The sequence below is a fragment of the Sciurus vulgaris genome, assembly GCF_902686455.1.
Source record: "Sciurus vulgaris genome assembly, chromosome: 10".
Lineage (NCBI taxonomy): Eukaryota > Metazoa > Chordata > Mammalia > Rodentia > Sciuridae > Sciurus > Sciurus vulgaris.
The window spans coordinates 5,305,185-5,318,771 of NC_136470.1; the positions used below are offsets into that span (position 1 = coordinate 5,305,185).

Genomic DNA, 13,587 nt, shown 5'->3' on the forward strand with positions numbered 1-13,587 from the left:
CATTGGTGAGAAATAATTTTTCTGGATATAGAATTCTGGGTTGACAGTTCTTCTCTTTGAGCATTTGTAAAACATTCCTCTATTGTCTCTGTCCTCTATGGTCTCTAAAGAGAAATTTGTAGTTCACATGCCTTTTCTTACAAAGAGTGTCTTTTGTTTTACTGAAGATTTCAAGATGTTTTTCTTTAGTTTCTCAGTAGTTTGACTATGATGTTTATAAGTTTGAATTTCTTTAAGTTTATCCTTTTTGACGTTTACAAAGCTTCTTGAATCTATACATATGTATTTTTTACCACATGTGGGAAGAATTTTTACCTTTGCATTTATTTCAAGAGTGTCTGTTTTTTACTTCATGGAACATGTTGACAATACCTGATTTAAACATTGTGAGAGCATTTCAACATGTGGATCATCTCGTGTTGGTGTCTGTTAATTACCTTGTCTCTTACAAGAACTTTGGATTTTCTTTGTCATTGTTTGAACAGTTTTAGATTGTATTTTGGGCATTTTGAACATTATTTAATGAGACTCTGAATCCTATCAAAATCCTCAGGACAGTATTGATCATTGTTTTCCTGGCACCAGTTGATTAGGCTCAGACCACAAATCCAGACCTGCCTCTTGTGGGCTATGATTTCGATGTGAGTCCGAAGCCTTTGCAGTGTGTTTATACCCACCTCCCACCGTCCCTCTGGTCCCTTCCGCGACCTTGGCAGTGGCCTGCCCCATTGCAGTTCTCAAAGCCTTTGATTGGCTCTGGGTCATCTCCACACGTGCCCAGCTCAGGGGCGAGTCTGGAACTTGTACAGATCCTTATGGGCTCCCTCTCTTGGTCTCCTTCTTACATATGCCCTACACTCCCTGGTGCTCTGAGGACCGACCCTCTCCCTGGTCCTCTGGCCACAGAACGGGGCTTGAGCTGTTATGGGCCAGGCTATGCGGGCAATGACCAAGCGGACTCCATTTTACCCTGAGACTCCATGCCATGTAGGAAAGGCTTCTCCTGTGGGAACACCCACCTCTGTACCCATCAACAGCCCTTAGCATAGCATGTTTGGCAACACAAAGTGGCGATTCTTATACAATGTAAGATTGTTCTCCCTCTGGGTTTCATTTTTCTTGGGCAGTGTACTCTCACATTTGCTTAAAAGTTAGTAACCATTCTCTGATTGTCAAAGCAACAGCCACTTATGGTTAATGTGCTGACATGTTTACTTATGGTATAAAAGGTGTACTCTAACCCTGGAGTGGGTCGAAGGGTGGAGCCTTGCAGCCTGCCCTTCCACCCGGCCAGCTGATGAATAAAGATGGCTCCATCTCCTGCTTTAAGATCGACTTGGTGATTTGTTGCAATCTTGCCATCACACAGCCTCCTTGCACGGTCTCATGCTTCCTATAACCAGTTCCACCTCTAGGTCAAAGTGTCTCTTGCAGTCACTTCTGCCGCTGCCACCTTGGAAGTACAGCTGTGGGACAGGAGTTTGCCTTGGGGGCCAGACCAGGAGAAAGAGAATAAGACAGGTGCACCCCGGTGCTTCCATCCCTGCCCCATCAGAAAGGAGGGTTTCTCCTGGCTCTGCCTGCGCTCCTGCTCGGGCTGCAGCTGCTCTGAATCTAAGCCAGGAGATTCCGGAGGAGAAAACACAGCCAACTCCCACGGCACCTGCCCTTCCCTAAGCTTTGATTTCCCTTCAATCTGTCCATTATTCCACTCTGGGCTCAGTGACAGAGGGTGAACCCTCGGCCACTCTGGCTGGCTGTGCACAGTCAGCCCTCCACATCCACAGGTTCAGCATCCCTGGACTCAACCAACACGCAGACCAAAAATGCTCCCTTGTCACCGACACACTCCATGCAGCCATGTCTAGGCCGGCTGCTTCTGTACTGAGCATGCACGCACTTGCTTCCTTATTGCACACCCTGAACAATGCAGTGTTATTCTACAGCATTTACCTCCTATTGGGTTCTATAAGTCACCTAGAGATGATTTAAAGCATATGTTTAGGATGTGCAAAAGTTATATGCCAACATAGAAGGGACTTGAATATCCAGATTTTGGTATCAAGGGGGTTCCTGGAACCGGTCCCCCATGGATACTGAGAAGCAACTGTATCTCTGCCCTCCTTCCTTCCTCTTCAACACACTCTCAATTATTGGGAAGCAAATCTGAGACCTCATATCACGTCATCTGTAACTGTTTCAACATGTCGCCCTAACACGAGAACTCTTTGACATAACAGCAAAACCTTTATCGCACCTAAAAATTTAGCTGTGGTTTCTTAATACAGTGGGAGCATCGCTGTGGGTAGACTGGCCTCTTAAGTCTCTTGCCTACAGAGTCCCGCTCCATGACCCGACTTCCTCCCCCTCTCTCCCCTTCACCCTGTGCCGTTTGTCTTATGGGGTTTTCTCCAGCCGGGACCCTAGCACTGCCTTCTAGCCTGTCCCTCTGTTCCCACTTCCCTGTAGTCTGGTGGTTGGAGAAGGCACGAGCTTATTCAGGTTCCACAGTAACAATGGTCATTTGTGTGGTTATCACTTTAATTTTTATGGTTATCTCGTTGTAATGGTCAATTTGAATTGTCAACTTGATTGGATTAAGAGATGCCAATGATTAAGAGGCCTCTGGGGGTGTCCACGAGGGCACGTCTAGGAATGATTGGCAAGTGGGATAGCCAAGTGAAGTGGAGCCCCTCCCTCAGCGTGGGCAGCACCGCCCAATAGGATGGAATAAAAGCTGGAAGGACAAGGAAGCAGATGCAGATGCAGCTCGGCTCTTGAACGGGTTCTTGATCGCTGCTTCGATCGTCTGAGGACATGGGACTCTCGCTTCTTCACTCTTCCAAAGTGAACTCTGCCAGTGATTCTCCAGGGAGTTTCCAGAAGCCTTGGTCTTGGACTAGGGTAGCACTGTTGATCTTTCCTGTTCTGGGGCTTCTGAGCCTTGGACTGAGCAGCTGCTGGTTCTTCCAGCGCTCCAGCTGCAGACGGCCACTGTGGACTATCCAGCTGCTGGTCTGTAAGCCAATCTAATAAATCCCCTTTTATAATCACACTTCCTGCTGGTTCTGCTCCTGTAGAACCCTACTGACATACTCGTCAAGATTGCTTCATCCAAGATGCAGTATGATGTCCACTGCTCCTGTGCTGTCGGTGGTCAGCAACGGTCGCTGCCTTGTCCCAGGTCGTCAGCAGCATGACACATCCTCACTCCTCCTTCCTTCTTCATTTGTCCCTAGAATAAGTCCACATCTAGGAGTTTTCGTGGACAGAGAAACTGGACTGCAACTGGGTTTTTCTATTTTTAAAGTTCAATGCAGATGGTTTTGTCAGCTATTTGCTGTCACCACAAAAGACCTGACAAGAGCAATTAGAGGAGGAAAAGGTTATTTGGGGGCTCCTGGTTACAGAGGTTTCTCAGTCCACAGGCAGCCGGCCCCATTCCTTGGGCCTCGAGGTGAGGCTGAACATCATGGCGGAGGAGAGCCGTCAGAACACGGACACCAAGAATCAGGGAGAGAGCTCCCCTCGACAACGTTCTCCCCAAAGGCACAGCTAGGGACCCGCCCGCTGCAGCCACACCCTACCTGCCTATCAGGGATCCGCGCACGGACTGGGTTAAGGTCTCATAACCATCACTTCCCCTGTGAACTCTCTTGCACTGTCTCACACACCAGCGCCTGGGGACTCCTAATATCTGGACCACAGCACAAGGCCTTGCTGGTCGGAGGGTGCAGCCATTCACAGGTGCTGTGATCCCGCGTGTTTGAGATCTTTCCTGACGTTTCCTTGTGCTTTGCGTTCCCATCTCTTGCTGGTTCTATTTTTAGTTTAAAGTTTGTCATTTTTCCCCTTTTTTCAGACATATGCACAATCTTGATATCTTGTGGAGACTGGATTATTGTGGCCCCTTAAGTATTTTGTATCAAAAGGCCCATCGATGAGTATCTGTACCCTCCCCAAATAAAACAGAGCAGCATGCGCCCCTGCCCAGCCATCCTTCTGGTCCTCCAGGACTTCCGTTTGGGGTTATCAATATTTTCATTCTGTTTTGAATCAGCAGTTGCAGTTTTGCGATTCTCTGCTCAGTTCTTCATCTTCCACACTGCGTCTCTTGGCAAGTTCACCTGCCTGCCTGTCTCCAAGGTGCATCTTTCAGGTAGCTGGAAGGTGGTGCTGAGTCCTCGCTCCCCTGAGGATGTCTGCTTCCCGGTGACGACTCTATCCCTCTCTCTCCTCCACCCCGCATCTCTCGGGCCTGTAGACTCTCTTGCTGCCTTCCACCTTGTATGACCTTATCCTAACTTGCCTTCCACCTAGTGTGACCTTGTCCTAACTTGCCTGCTTCCAGGACTTCACATACTCATCCTGGGGCACAGAGAAGCCTGAAGTCCCTTCTGTCATCTGAGGCCCTCCTCTGTCCAGCGTGTCCCCTCCTGGGGCTCCTGATGGGAGGGTGCCAGCGTGTCTGGTCCTGGTTTTCTTTCCTCCCGCCCTGCCGACCTTCCAAGCCCCCGCCTGGGTCCCCTCCGCCGGTCACACGTTGCTCTGCCTCTGCTCTCTGGGAGGGAGGCGCTGGCTCCTCTTCCTGTGCTCCAGGCCCTCGCCCACAGCTCCTCCTCGGGTCTGAAGGACGGAACCGCTGCATCCACAGGCCGGGACCTGGACCAGAGCTCCCTGGGCAGCGTCAGGGTGACTGCGATGCCCGATCAGCCCGGGCCACGGACTCCTGGGCTTTGGTGGACAGGTTGAGGTGGGCGGGAAAGCCCACAGCAGGCCCGCCCCGCCTGCTCCCCACGGTCTGGTTTGACTCCCTCCAGTCCCGTCCTGCTGCCCACTGGGGCCCAGCCAGGTGAGCCTGCCCCACTCAGCTCTGGTCTTTGAGGATTTGGCCACAGCCCTCCCCTCAGCACAATGAGGCATGTGTGAGTGTGTGGGGGAGTGTGTGTGTGAGAGTGTGGTGTGTGGTGGGAGTGTGAGTGCGTGTGTGAGATTTTGAGTGTGTGTGAGATTTTGAGTGTGTGTGTGTGGGTGTGGGTGTGGTGTGTGTGGCATGTGTGTGTGTGAGTGTGTACGTAAGAGTGGGGTGTGTGATGTGTACTGTAGGTACGTGTGTGTGTTAGTGTATGAGTATGTGTGGTGAGTGTGTGTGAGTGCGTGTATGTGCATGAGTGGAGTGTGTGATGTGGACTGTGTGTGTGTGAGTGTGTGTGTGTACGGCATGTGAGTGTGTGTTAGAGTGTGTGAGTATGTGTGGTGTGTGTGTACATGTGTATGAGTGGTGTGTGTGTGAGTGTGGGGTGTGTTTGCATGAGTGTGGTGTGTGTGGCATGTGTGGGTGTGCACTGTGGGTGGCGTGTGTGATGCGTGTGTCTCCTTGCCCATCACCTGAGCATGTGAGTGGCCGGTCCAGCCAGGGTCTCCCCCCTTCCCCATCAGCAGTTTGGCCCCGTTGCTGGGGACTCGGGGTGACAGACCTGGGTTGGCCCTGCCTGATGCTCATAGCCCCTGGCAACTGGAACAGGACCCCAGCTCTGCACTTCCAGGCCGGCCAGGAGGAGCCCTGGAGGGCTCAGCCCACAGCCATTGGGACCCTTCCTCCACAGGACGTGCTGGGCGTGGCCTCTGCTGCTCATCCTGGGGGCTCTCCCTCGAGTCCGGTGAGTTCTGTGGCAGTGACTCCACACCTGATACGCGAGGGAGAGCAGAGCTGTCTTTGTCCCCCTAGACACAAGCACCCCAGAGGCTGAGAAGAGGCCCCGCTGCTGGCCACAGCTCCACCCTCACGCAGGAGTGTCCTTCTGGGCATCTGCTCTGCACCCCCGGGGTGACTCAGAGCCCCTCCTGGGCCCCATGGAGCTGCAGATGCTGGCCTGGCTCTGTCCTCTCCCCCGGGCCTCCCCACACCCTCCTGTACTCAACCCGCACGGTAGGCCAGGGGTGCAGGGCCTCACCCGCCTATCCATCTCCCCAGCCCTCTCCCAGGAATGCACCAAGTACAAGGTCAGCTCCTGCCGGGACTGCATCCAGTCGGGGCCTGGCTGCACCTGGTGCCAGAAGCCGGTAAGAGCCGTGTGGACACGTCTGCTGCCCTCCTGGCCTAGGTCCCTCTCCCTGCAGCTGAAGCCAGGGACACCGAGGGTCACCACCTCCATGTCCTGGGGTGGGGGGGCAGAGCAGCCCAGAGGCCATGGGACTGTGAGACAGACGGACAGACAGGGCTGCCCTAGGCCAGCCCCAGGCCCACCTGCAGGCAGGAGGCTGCCCAGAGGCCACCTATCACTCAGGCCACACCCCTATGGGGAGTCCTGGTCCAGGGCCTGGAGAGAAGCTTCCTAGAGGCAGATGCAGCGGCCGGGCGCATAGGAAGGGTCAGGCCAGCCTCCAGTGCAAGGCGGACTCCTGCAGGGCCTTGCTCCTCCTCGGTCACAGTCTGTGCTCCACGGGCTCAGCCTCAGGAGGCAATGGCCGCGGCCCTGCCTGGCGGGAACCTCCTGTCCCTGAGCCACGTGCTTCTGCGGAAGGTCCACTTGGGCCACCGTGCTAAGGTGGCTTCGGCCAGGCTTCTCCACACAGTGCCACTGTCTGCCCTGGCCGCTGGCCGCTGGCCGCTGGGCGGGCTGGTGGGAGGCCCTCCGAGGCCGGCGGGCAGCCGCTGGTAGCCGAGGCTCTGAGCGCTGCTTCACAGCGACACCCGCCTGGTCCCGGGACTACCTGCATTTTTCCTTTGGTTGAGTGCCGCCCTCCTTTCTGGGCTGAGGAGCTGCCCGGCCGTCCTGCACTGCCCTGTTCCCGGCCCAGTGGGCACTCTTCTGAGGGCTCCTGGCGCCTTCTCTGAGCAGGGGCTCCCGGCCTCCGCAGCACATCTCCTCTCTCCCAGTTCTGCCACGTGCCCAGAGTGGCTTCAGAGTCACCAGCGCTCACCGCGGTGACCCCACACCGGGAGGAGCCCAGCGTGGCTGGGATCTCTGTTCTTTGGCCTGAGGGATGTGGTCCATGCCGGGTTTGGACATTCGGACAGGTTGGTCCCCTGCCTTCCTGAGGTCACTCTGGTCACTGAAACAAAGACCCGTGGCACCAGCAGTGCCATCCTCCCCACCTGGCATTCCTGCTGAGCTCCAGTGGGCGTGTGTTGCTCACTGATGGGGGGCTGGGGAGGATGCGGGCCCACTCCACTGGGCAGCAGGGCTGGCACAGCGGGATGGCCCCCGAGCAGGCCGCTCTCTGCCTGCAGAAACTCTCCTCCAGAGTCTTCCTGGACCACAGCACCCACCCCGACACCCTGAGGGTCTCCTACGACTCCTTCTGCAGTAACGGGGAGTCCCACACAGGCCAGCCCAGAGGGGACTGCGACGACGTGCAGATCAACGTCCCGGTAAGCCTGGCTGGGTCTCCGTCCCACACCCCGGGAGGCCACTGGGGATCTCGGGACACCAGTGGGGGCTCCCACAGGGCCCAGCAAGGGGGGATGCAGGCCATCCCCAAGCTGGCTGCCGTCCCCAAGCTGGCCGCCATCCCCACCTTTAACACCCTCTCTGACGAGGCCACACAGGCCCTACCTGAGTCTGTGCCCGACACTGGGGAGAGGACACAGGGAGGGCACCAGGGGGCCTCTCAGCACACCTGAGGAACCCAGCTCCCAGGAGTCAGCCAGTGTAGACGAAGGACTCATAGCAACAGCGCCCCCTGGGGGCAGCCACCGGCCGTGCAGAGCTGGGCAAACACCACCCATCTGGTTGTATTGGGTTTTCCTGATTTTTGTTTGTTTTGATTTTGTTTTTTTGTGGTTTGGTTTTGGTTTTATAGTCCTAGGACTCAAAACCAGGACCTCAAGCATGCTAGACAAGCCCTCTACCACCAAGCTATGCCCCCAGGTCTTTGTTTACTGTTTGACAAAACCATTAAGGCCTGAGCCAGAAAGATAATCAGAAATACTCATGATTTCCCTAATGTCTCAGATTGAAATTTATCATCCAGTTTTTCATTTTTTTCTTTTGCTCTGAACTAATATTCACAAATAAGCAAAATGTCCGCTTTTATTACCTTTTTAAATATAAGCCTGGAATTCCTTCAGATGCTTCTTCCTACATGTTGGCTTGTGGATTTTTACCAAACATTCCCCTGCATGACCTACGTGGGAATTTATTCAGTTCTGTTCTGATTTGCAGTTGTTTATTATGCATTTTTACTTATTCTGCTCTATCTCAGAGTACCATGCAGAAATTCACTTAAATTATGCATTTTTACTTATTCTGCTCTATCTTAAAGTACCATCCAGAAATTCACTTAAATTATGCATTTTTACAGTACTTCTGCTCTATCTTAAAGCACCGTGCAGAAATTCACTTAAACCCATTTTAGACGTGGCTTGATTTGACAAACTGGTTCTCCTGGCAGCCACTGCTAGCACCTGTCCTCCTTATGCCATCATGCACAGGGCCCTATGCTCTGCCTGGCGCCAACTGTGTGCACCTTTGCTGCCCCAGTGGACGGCCCCTGGACTGTGGCTTTCCTCCTTCCCAGGCTCAGAATGTAGCTCAGTCCCAGGCCCAGGACTTCCCTGGGATTCTGGACCCTTAGCACACGGGACTTATGGACAAGACTCATGGGCAAATTGTAACCCTAACTTTAAAACCCCTTTACTGAGAGTATGATAAAAGTTTTCCTAAAGTCGGGCTCAGTGGCGCACACCGGTAATCCCCGCAGTTCGGCAGGCCGAGGCAGGAAGATGGAGAGTTCAAAGCCAGACTCAGCAACTTAGCAAGACCCTATTTCTAAATGAAATATAAAAAAGGACTGGGGATGCGGGTCTGTGGTTAAGTGGATTCAATCCCTGATACCAATAAAAAAGGTATCCTGAAACGTCCCTCTCGGGTGCTGGCACAGCCCGTGGCCGCCCTGCCTGGTCCACAGCACCCGCTCTGAGGTCCACAGCCTTTCTTCTTTCCCCTCACCTGGGGACAATCCACGTGGCCTCCTACCCAGGCCGCTCTGAGAAGCAGGTCCCTCATCCACCCAAGCCCCGTACCCAGGTGCGGGGACGGAAGCAGGCCGTGACCTGGGCGCCTGCGGCCCTGCCTGAGCCCTGCCCTCTGCTCTGCAGATCACCATCCAGGTGCGGGTCACAGCCACAGAGTGCCTCCAGGAGCAGTCCTTTGTCATCCGGGCCCTGGGCTTCACAGACACCGTGACCGTGCGGGTCCTCGCCCAGTGCGAGTGCCCGTGCTGGGACCAGAGGCAGAACCGCAGCCTCTGCGGAGGCCAGGGCTCCTTGGAGTGCGGCATCTGCAGGTGAGGCAGGCACAGGCGGCCACAGCCCCCACCCGGGCAGGAGGAGGTGGAGGACGAGCGTCACCCCCAGGCCTTGCTCTTGCTCCGGGCCAGGGTGCCCTCAGGGATGCCAGCCGTGTTCCCCATTCTCGGGCCCTGGAGCACCTAAGGCCGGGTTCTGGCTGGCAGAGGGATGGATGCTGCCACCAGAGGACAGAGACCGGCCCTTCGTACCCAGGGTCAGCTGCCCACCCACGAGCGCAGCTCCGCCCTCAGCCCCCAAGGGAGCAGCCCGGCCCCCTTGGACGCCCCAGCATTCTGCTCCCCAGAGAGCCGCAGAGCAGAGGGAGGGCTCATGCCACTGGACCAGGAGGTCAGGAGTCGGCCCAACGGCTGCCATGCTCGGAGGCGGTTGGCCCACCCTCGCCTCTGTTGCTAATGTCCACCCCCTCCACGCACTGCCCAGGCTGCCAGCCCTGGGGCCAGACAGCTGCTCCCTCCACCCCTTGCCGGCTGGCTGAGGGGTCAGAACTGCAGCCACCTGGCCAGAGTTACCAGGCCCTCCCCAAGAGGACCCGCCTGTTCAACACCACCACCTCTCCCTACTGACTGCTCTCCCTTTCCACTCCTGGGGTGCTCAGGCCACACTGTCCCCACCCCTCCACACCTCTGTCCCTCAGGCCTGCACTGTCCCCACCCCTCCACACCTCTGTCCCTCAGGCCTGCACTGTCCCCACCCCTCCACACCTCTGTCCCTCAGGCCTGCCCTGTCCCCACCCCTCCACACCTCCGTCCCCTCAGGCCTGTACTGTCCCCACCCCTCCACACCTCTGTCCCTCAGGCCTGCCCTGTCCCCACCCCTCCACACCTCTGTCCCTCAGGCCTGCCCTGTCCCCACCCCTCCACACCTCTGTCCCTCAGGCCTGCCCTCCATCATCTCCCAAAAGCACCCCCAACCCACACCCCTGGGCTTGTCCTGAGCACCCACCCCGACTCAGGAACCACCTGGTGTGCAGACACCCAAGCCTGTTGCACACCCTGATACACACCTGCACCCTTGCACACCTTAGCTCCCTGAAATATTTGTGTATCCTTGCACACCTGAACACCCTGATATATTTGTGTGTCCTTGCACACCTGAGTTCCCTGGCATGCCCATGCACTCCAACACTCCATTGTCCTGATACACGCACCCACACACCCTTGCACCCCAACACAACATGCACCCCAACACGTGCTTGCACCCCAACGAGTCTTTGCACCTTGCACACCATGCATCCTCACACTTGTGCACACCATCTGTGTCCCCTCACACCTCCGTACCTTCCTGTGCCTGCTCGTGCCCAGCTCCCCTGCAGCTCCTGCGCAGCTCCTGCGCCGAGTGCCTGAAGTTCGACAAGAGCCCCTTCGAGAAGAACTGCAGCACCGAGTGCAAGAGCGTGCTGCTGCAGAGCCGCCCGGGCAGGGCAAGACCTGCCAGGAGCGGGACTCGGAGGGCTGCTGGATGACCTACGCCCTGCTGCAGCGGGACGGCAGGGACCGCTACGACATCCACGTGGACGAGGGCCGAGGTGAGGCGGGCAGCGCCCTGGGCGGGCCAGGGGCGGTGACAGAGGGCCAAGGCCCGACGGGAGGGGTCTCTCTTCCTGGGGGCAAGGTGGGCCCCCGCAGCCGCCGGCGCGCCACGCAGGGCAGCTGGCCAGAGACGCGCAGGGCAGGCTGTGCGGACCCCTGCCCTCCCGGCCGCGCCTCTGCGGCTCTTTCCCACCCAGCGTAGGCCAGGCGCAGCAGGCGGCGTCCCAGGGCTAGTGCGGCTGCGCGGCCAGCGGGCCTCTCCCACTATCGTGGGAGCCCATCAGCTGTGGCACGGTCCCCACCTGGGCATCTCTGGGGAGCCCAGGCACTGCCACCCCAATCCCTGCTGCTGTCCACTGGGCTCTGGCCCCGTGACGCCTGTGCAGTGGCCCCAGCCGGTCCTTCTGGGCTCACAGTCCAAGGGCTTCCTGGCACAGGGCCACAACTCAGAGGGCTGCCCAGGGCCAGGCGGGCTGCGGCCAGGCCAGGAGGCAGAGGCCGTGGGCCAGGTTCTCCCGGAGGGGAGGGGCGGAGCCTTGGGGTAGGAAGCAGAGGGTCTGGTGGGGGCTGACTGCCCAGGTCAGGGGCCCCAGGAGCCTGGCAGGAGGTCAGGGGTCCTGAAGCCAGCTCCCAGGAAGAGCGGCTCTCGCAAGTGGTGCTTGTAAACTCCGCCTGGCCGCCAGGTGGACCCCGTCCTGTCAGGGCATGAAAGGGATGCTGTTCAGGGCTGGGTGGACCCTGTCCTGTCAGGATATGAGGTGGACACTGTCCAGAGCACAAGGTGGATGCTGTCCTGCCAGGCCTAGGGACACTAACTTGTCATGGCCTGGGGACACTAACTTGTCATGGCCTGGGTGGACACTGTCCTGCTGGGGTCCTGGTAAACCCACACGCATCAAGGCTGGGGTGGGCACAGGGCTATCAGAGCTGCTGCTTGGCCTAGGACCTGACAGAGTGGAGAGGGGCGAGGTGACCGGTGGAGACTGGGGTCTGGAGGGAGCCTTCTCTGGATGCAGGTGGTGGAGGACTGGAGGGAACAGATGGTGGGTGATGGGAGGAGGGTCCAGGAGGCCCCAGCAGATGGAGCAGGGGCCAGGGCAGTCAGGAGGTACCTTGAGTAACAATGACCAAAGGTGTTGGGGATGCTAGACTTGGGCAAAAAGACACATGACCAGTGGGCCTTAAGGTTTTGGGTACACAGCCCCAGGGACTCTCACCATTCCGCCTCAGAAAACCAAGGGCCACTCAGGACAGCAGGAAGTCTGGGCTGTCACACAGGACTCACGCTAGGCCAGAGCCCCTCCTCCAGCAGGGGACCCATGCAAGGCAGGTGGGGCCCAACCTCTCCCTGTGCTCTGCCTGGAGCTCACGACCCCTCCTCAGGTCTGGGGCTTCAGACTCCAACCTGCCATGCTACTCTGATGGCCAGGATAGGTTCACGTCTGGTTTGGGACAACTTTGGCCAAGTTATTCAACATCTGAGCTTCCATGCAAAAATCAGGATGATAAGAAGGAGCCCACAAACTTCAGTGTTCTGCCTGAGCTGGGCCTCAGGCACCTTCCCACCATGAGCAGTAGTGAGAATCTGCAGGCCCCAGGCTCCAGCTAATTGGCTGCACCAGCAGGGATGACCGTGTCCAGGGGCTGGCATCCTGCCAGGCTCTGCCAGGTGACTAGTGACCTGGCCTTGCCTTCTCTGTGAACAAGGGGCCATGCCAAGGGGCCTTGGAATGTTATTTGCAGCCGGCCTTGTTCCTGGCAGGGGCCAGGCTGGGTTCTCTCATCACCTGCAGTGATATGACGGAGGGTGAGCGCCTCAGGGGACCTCCACTGGGCGAGGCGCTGACCGGGCTGAGGGGATTGACGCTCCGGGCTGTGCTTCCTCCTCAGAGTACATGAAGGGCCCCACAACTGCCGCCGTCATAGGAGGCATTGTGGTGGGCACCCAGTTTATCAGCGTCCTCCTGCTAGACATCTGGAAGGCCCCGACCCACCTGAGCAGCCTCCAGGAGTCCAAGAGCTTCGAGAATGGAGGACCTCAAGCCTAGTGGACCAATGTAAGTTGCCATCCTTGGTGGCTCCCAGAGCCCATGGCCCTGTGCTCCGTGACTGCTCGGTGCAGGCCCAGGCTGTCCGTGTGGGACTGCACACAGCCTGCCCAGCAGTCTGTCCCCTGAGTGTGCTGCAGTGCACGAGAGCTCTGCCCCAGCTCACTTCTCCAGCACTGACCTGCGGCCCCAGGGGCCACCTGCTCCTGCGTCTGTTCCTGAAACCTCCCTGCCTTCAGGCGTCCATGTCCACGCTTCTCACCAGGACAACCCCCTTTCAAGAGCACCACCATGACAGTCATGAACCCCAAGTTTGCTGAGAATTAGGAGCCCCGAGTGAAGACAAGGCCAACAGAATAAAGTAGTAGGGACCCCAAAACCACGTCTCCAGCCTGAGACCCTGACGTGGCTTCCGCCAGCAAACCAGAGGTCCACTCTGCTTCAGTCTGCCTTCCAAGTGGCAGAGAAGGCCAGAGGTTCACATGGACTCATCTTCAGGGCCAGCCTCCCCTTTCAACCTGCAGTCTTCCCATAGCGACCTGAGAACAGGACTTTCCGAGTCCTAGGACTTGGGCGTGGCTTCCTGGGAGAGGTGGGCAAATCCATTTGCATTTAACTTACCAGGGTGTAAGTTCTTCCTGTCGATGGTGCTGTTCGCCAACCCTGTGTATAGAAATAAACCTCCGTGCAGGCT

General features: G+C 57.2%; 2 protein-coding genes across 2 annotated transcripts; both read left to right on the forward strand.

Annotated features, from left to right (window-relative positions):
• Positions 1 to 7,144: 7,144 nt before the first annotated feature.
• On the forward strand, positions 7,145 to 9,613 carry LOC306670760 (integrin beta-2-like). Its single transcript, XM_079155702.1, has 2 exons — positions 7,145 to 7,375; positions 9,104 to 9,613. The coding sequence occupies exons 1-2, from the start codon at positions 7,160 to 7,162 to the stop codon at positions 9,293 to 9,295; spliced, it is 408 nt and encodes a 135-aa protein (XP_079011828.1). The 5' UTR covers positions 7,145 to 7,159; the 3' UTR covers positions 9,296 to 9,613.
• A 55-nt stretch (positions 9,614 to 9,668) lies between these two features.
• On the forward strand, positions 9,669 to 12,893 carry LOC306670451 (uncharacterized protein; the record flags this gene model as incomplete). The annotated part of the gene is made up of 3 exons (XM_079155092.1): positions 9,669 to 9,681; positions 10,413 to 10,841; positions 12,736 to 12,893. 3 exons carry the CDS (start codon positions 9,669 to 9,671, stop codon positions 12,891 to 12,893), a joined length of 600 nt encoding a protein of 199 aa, XP_079011218.1.
• Between the last annotated feature and the right edge of the window lie 694 nt (positions 12,894 to 13,587).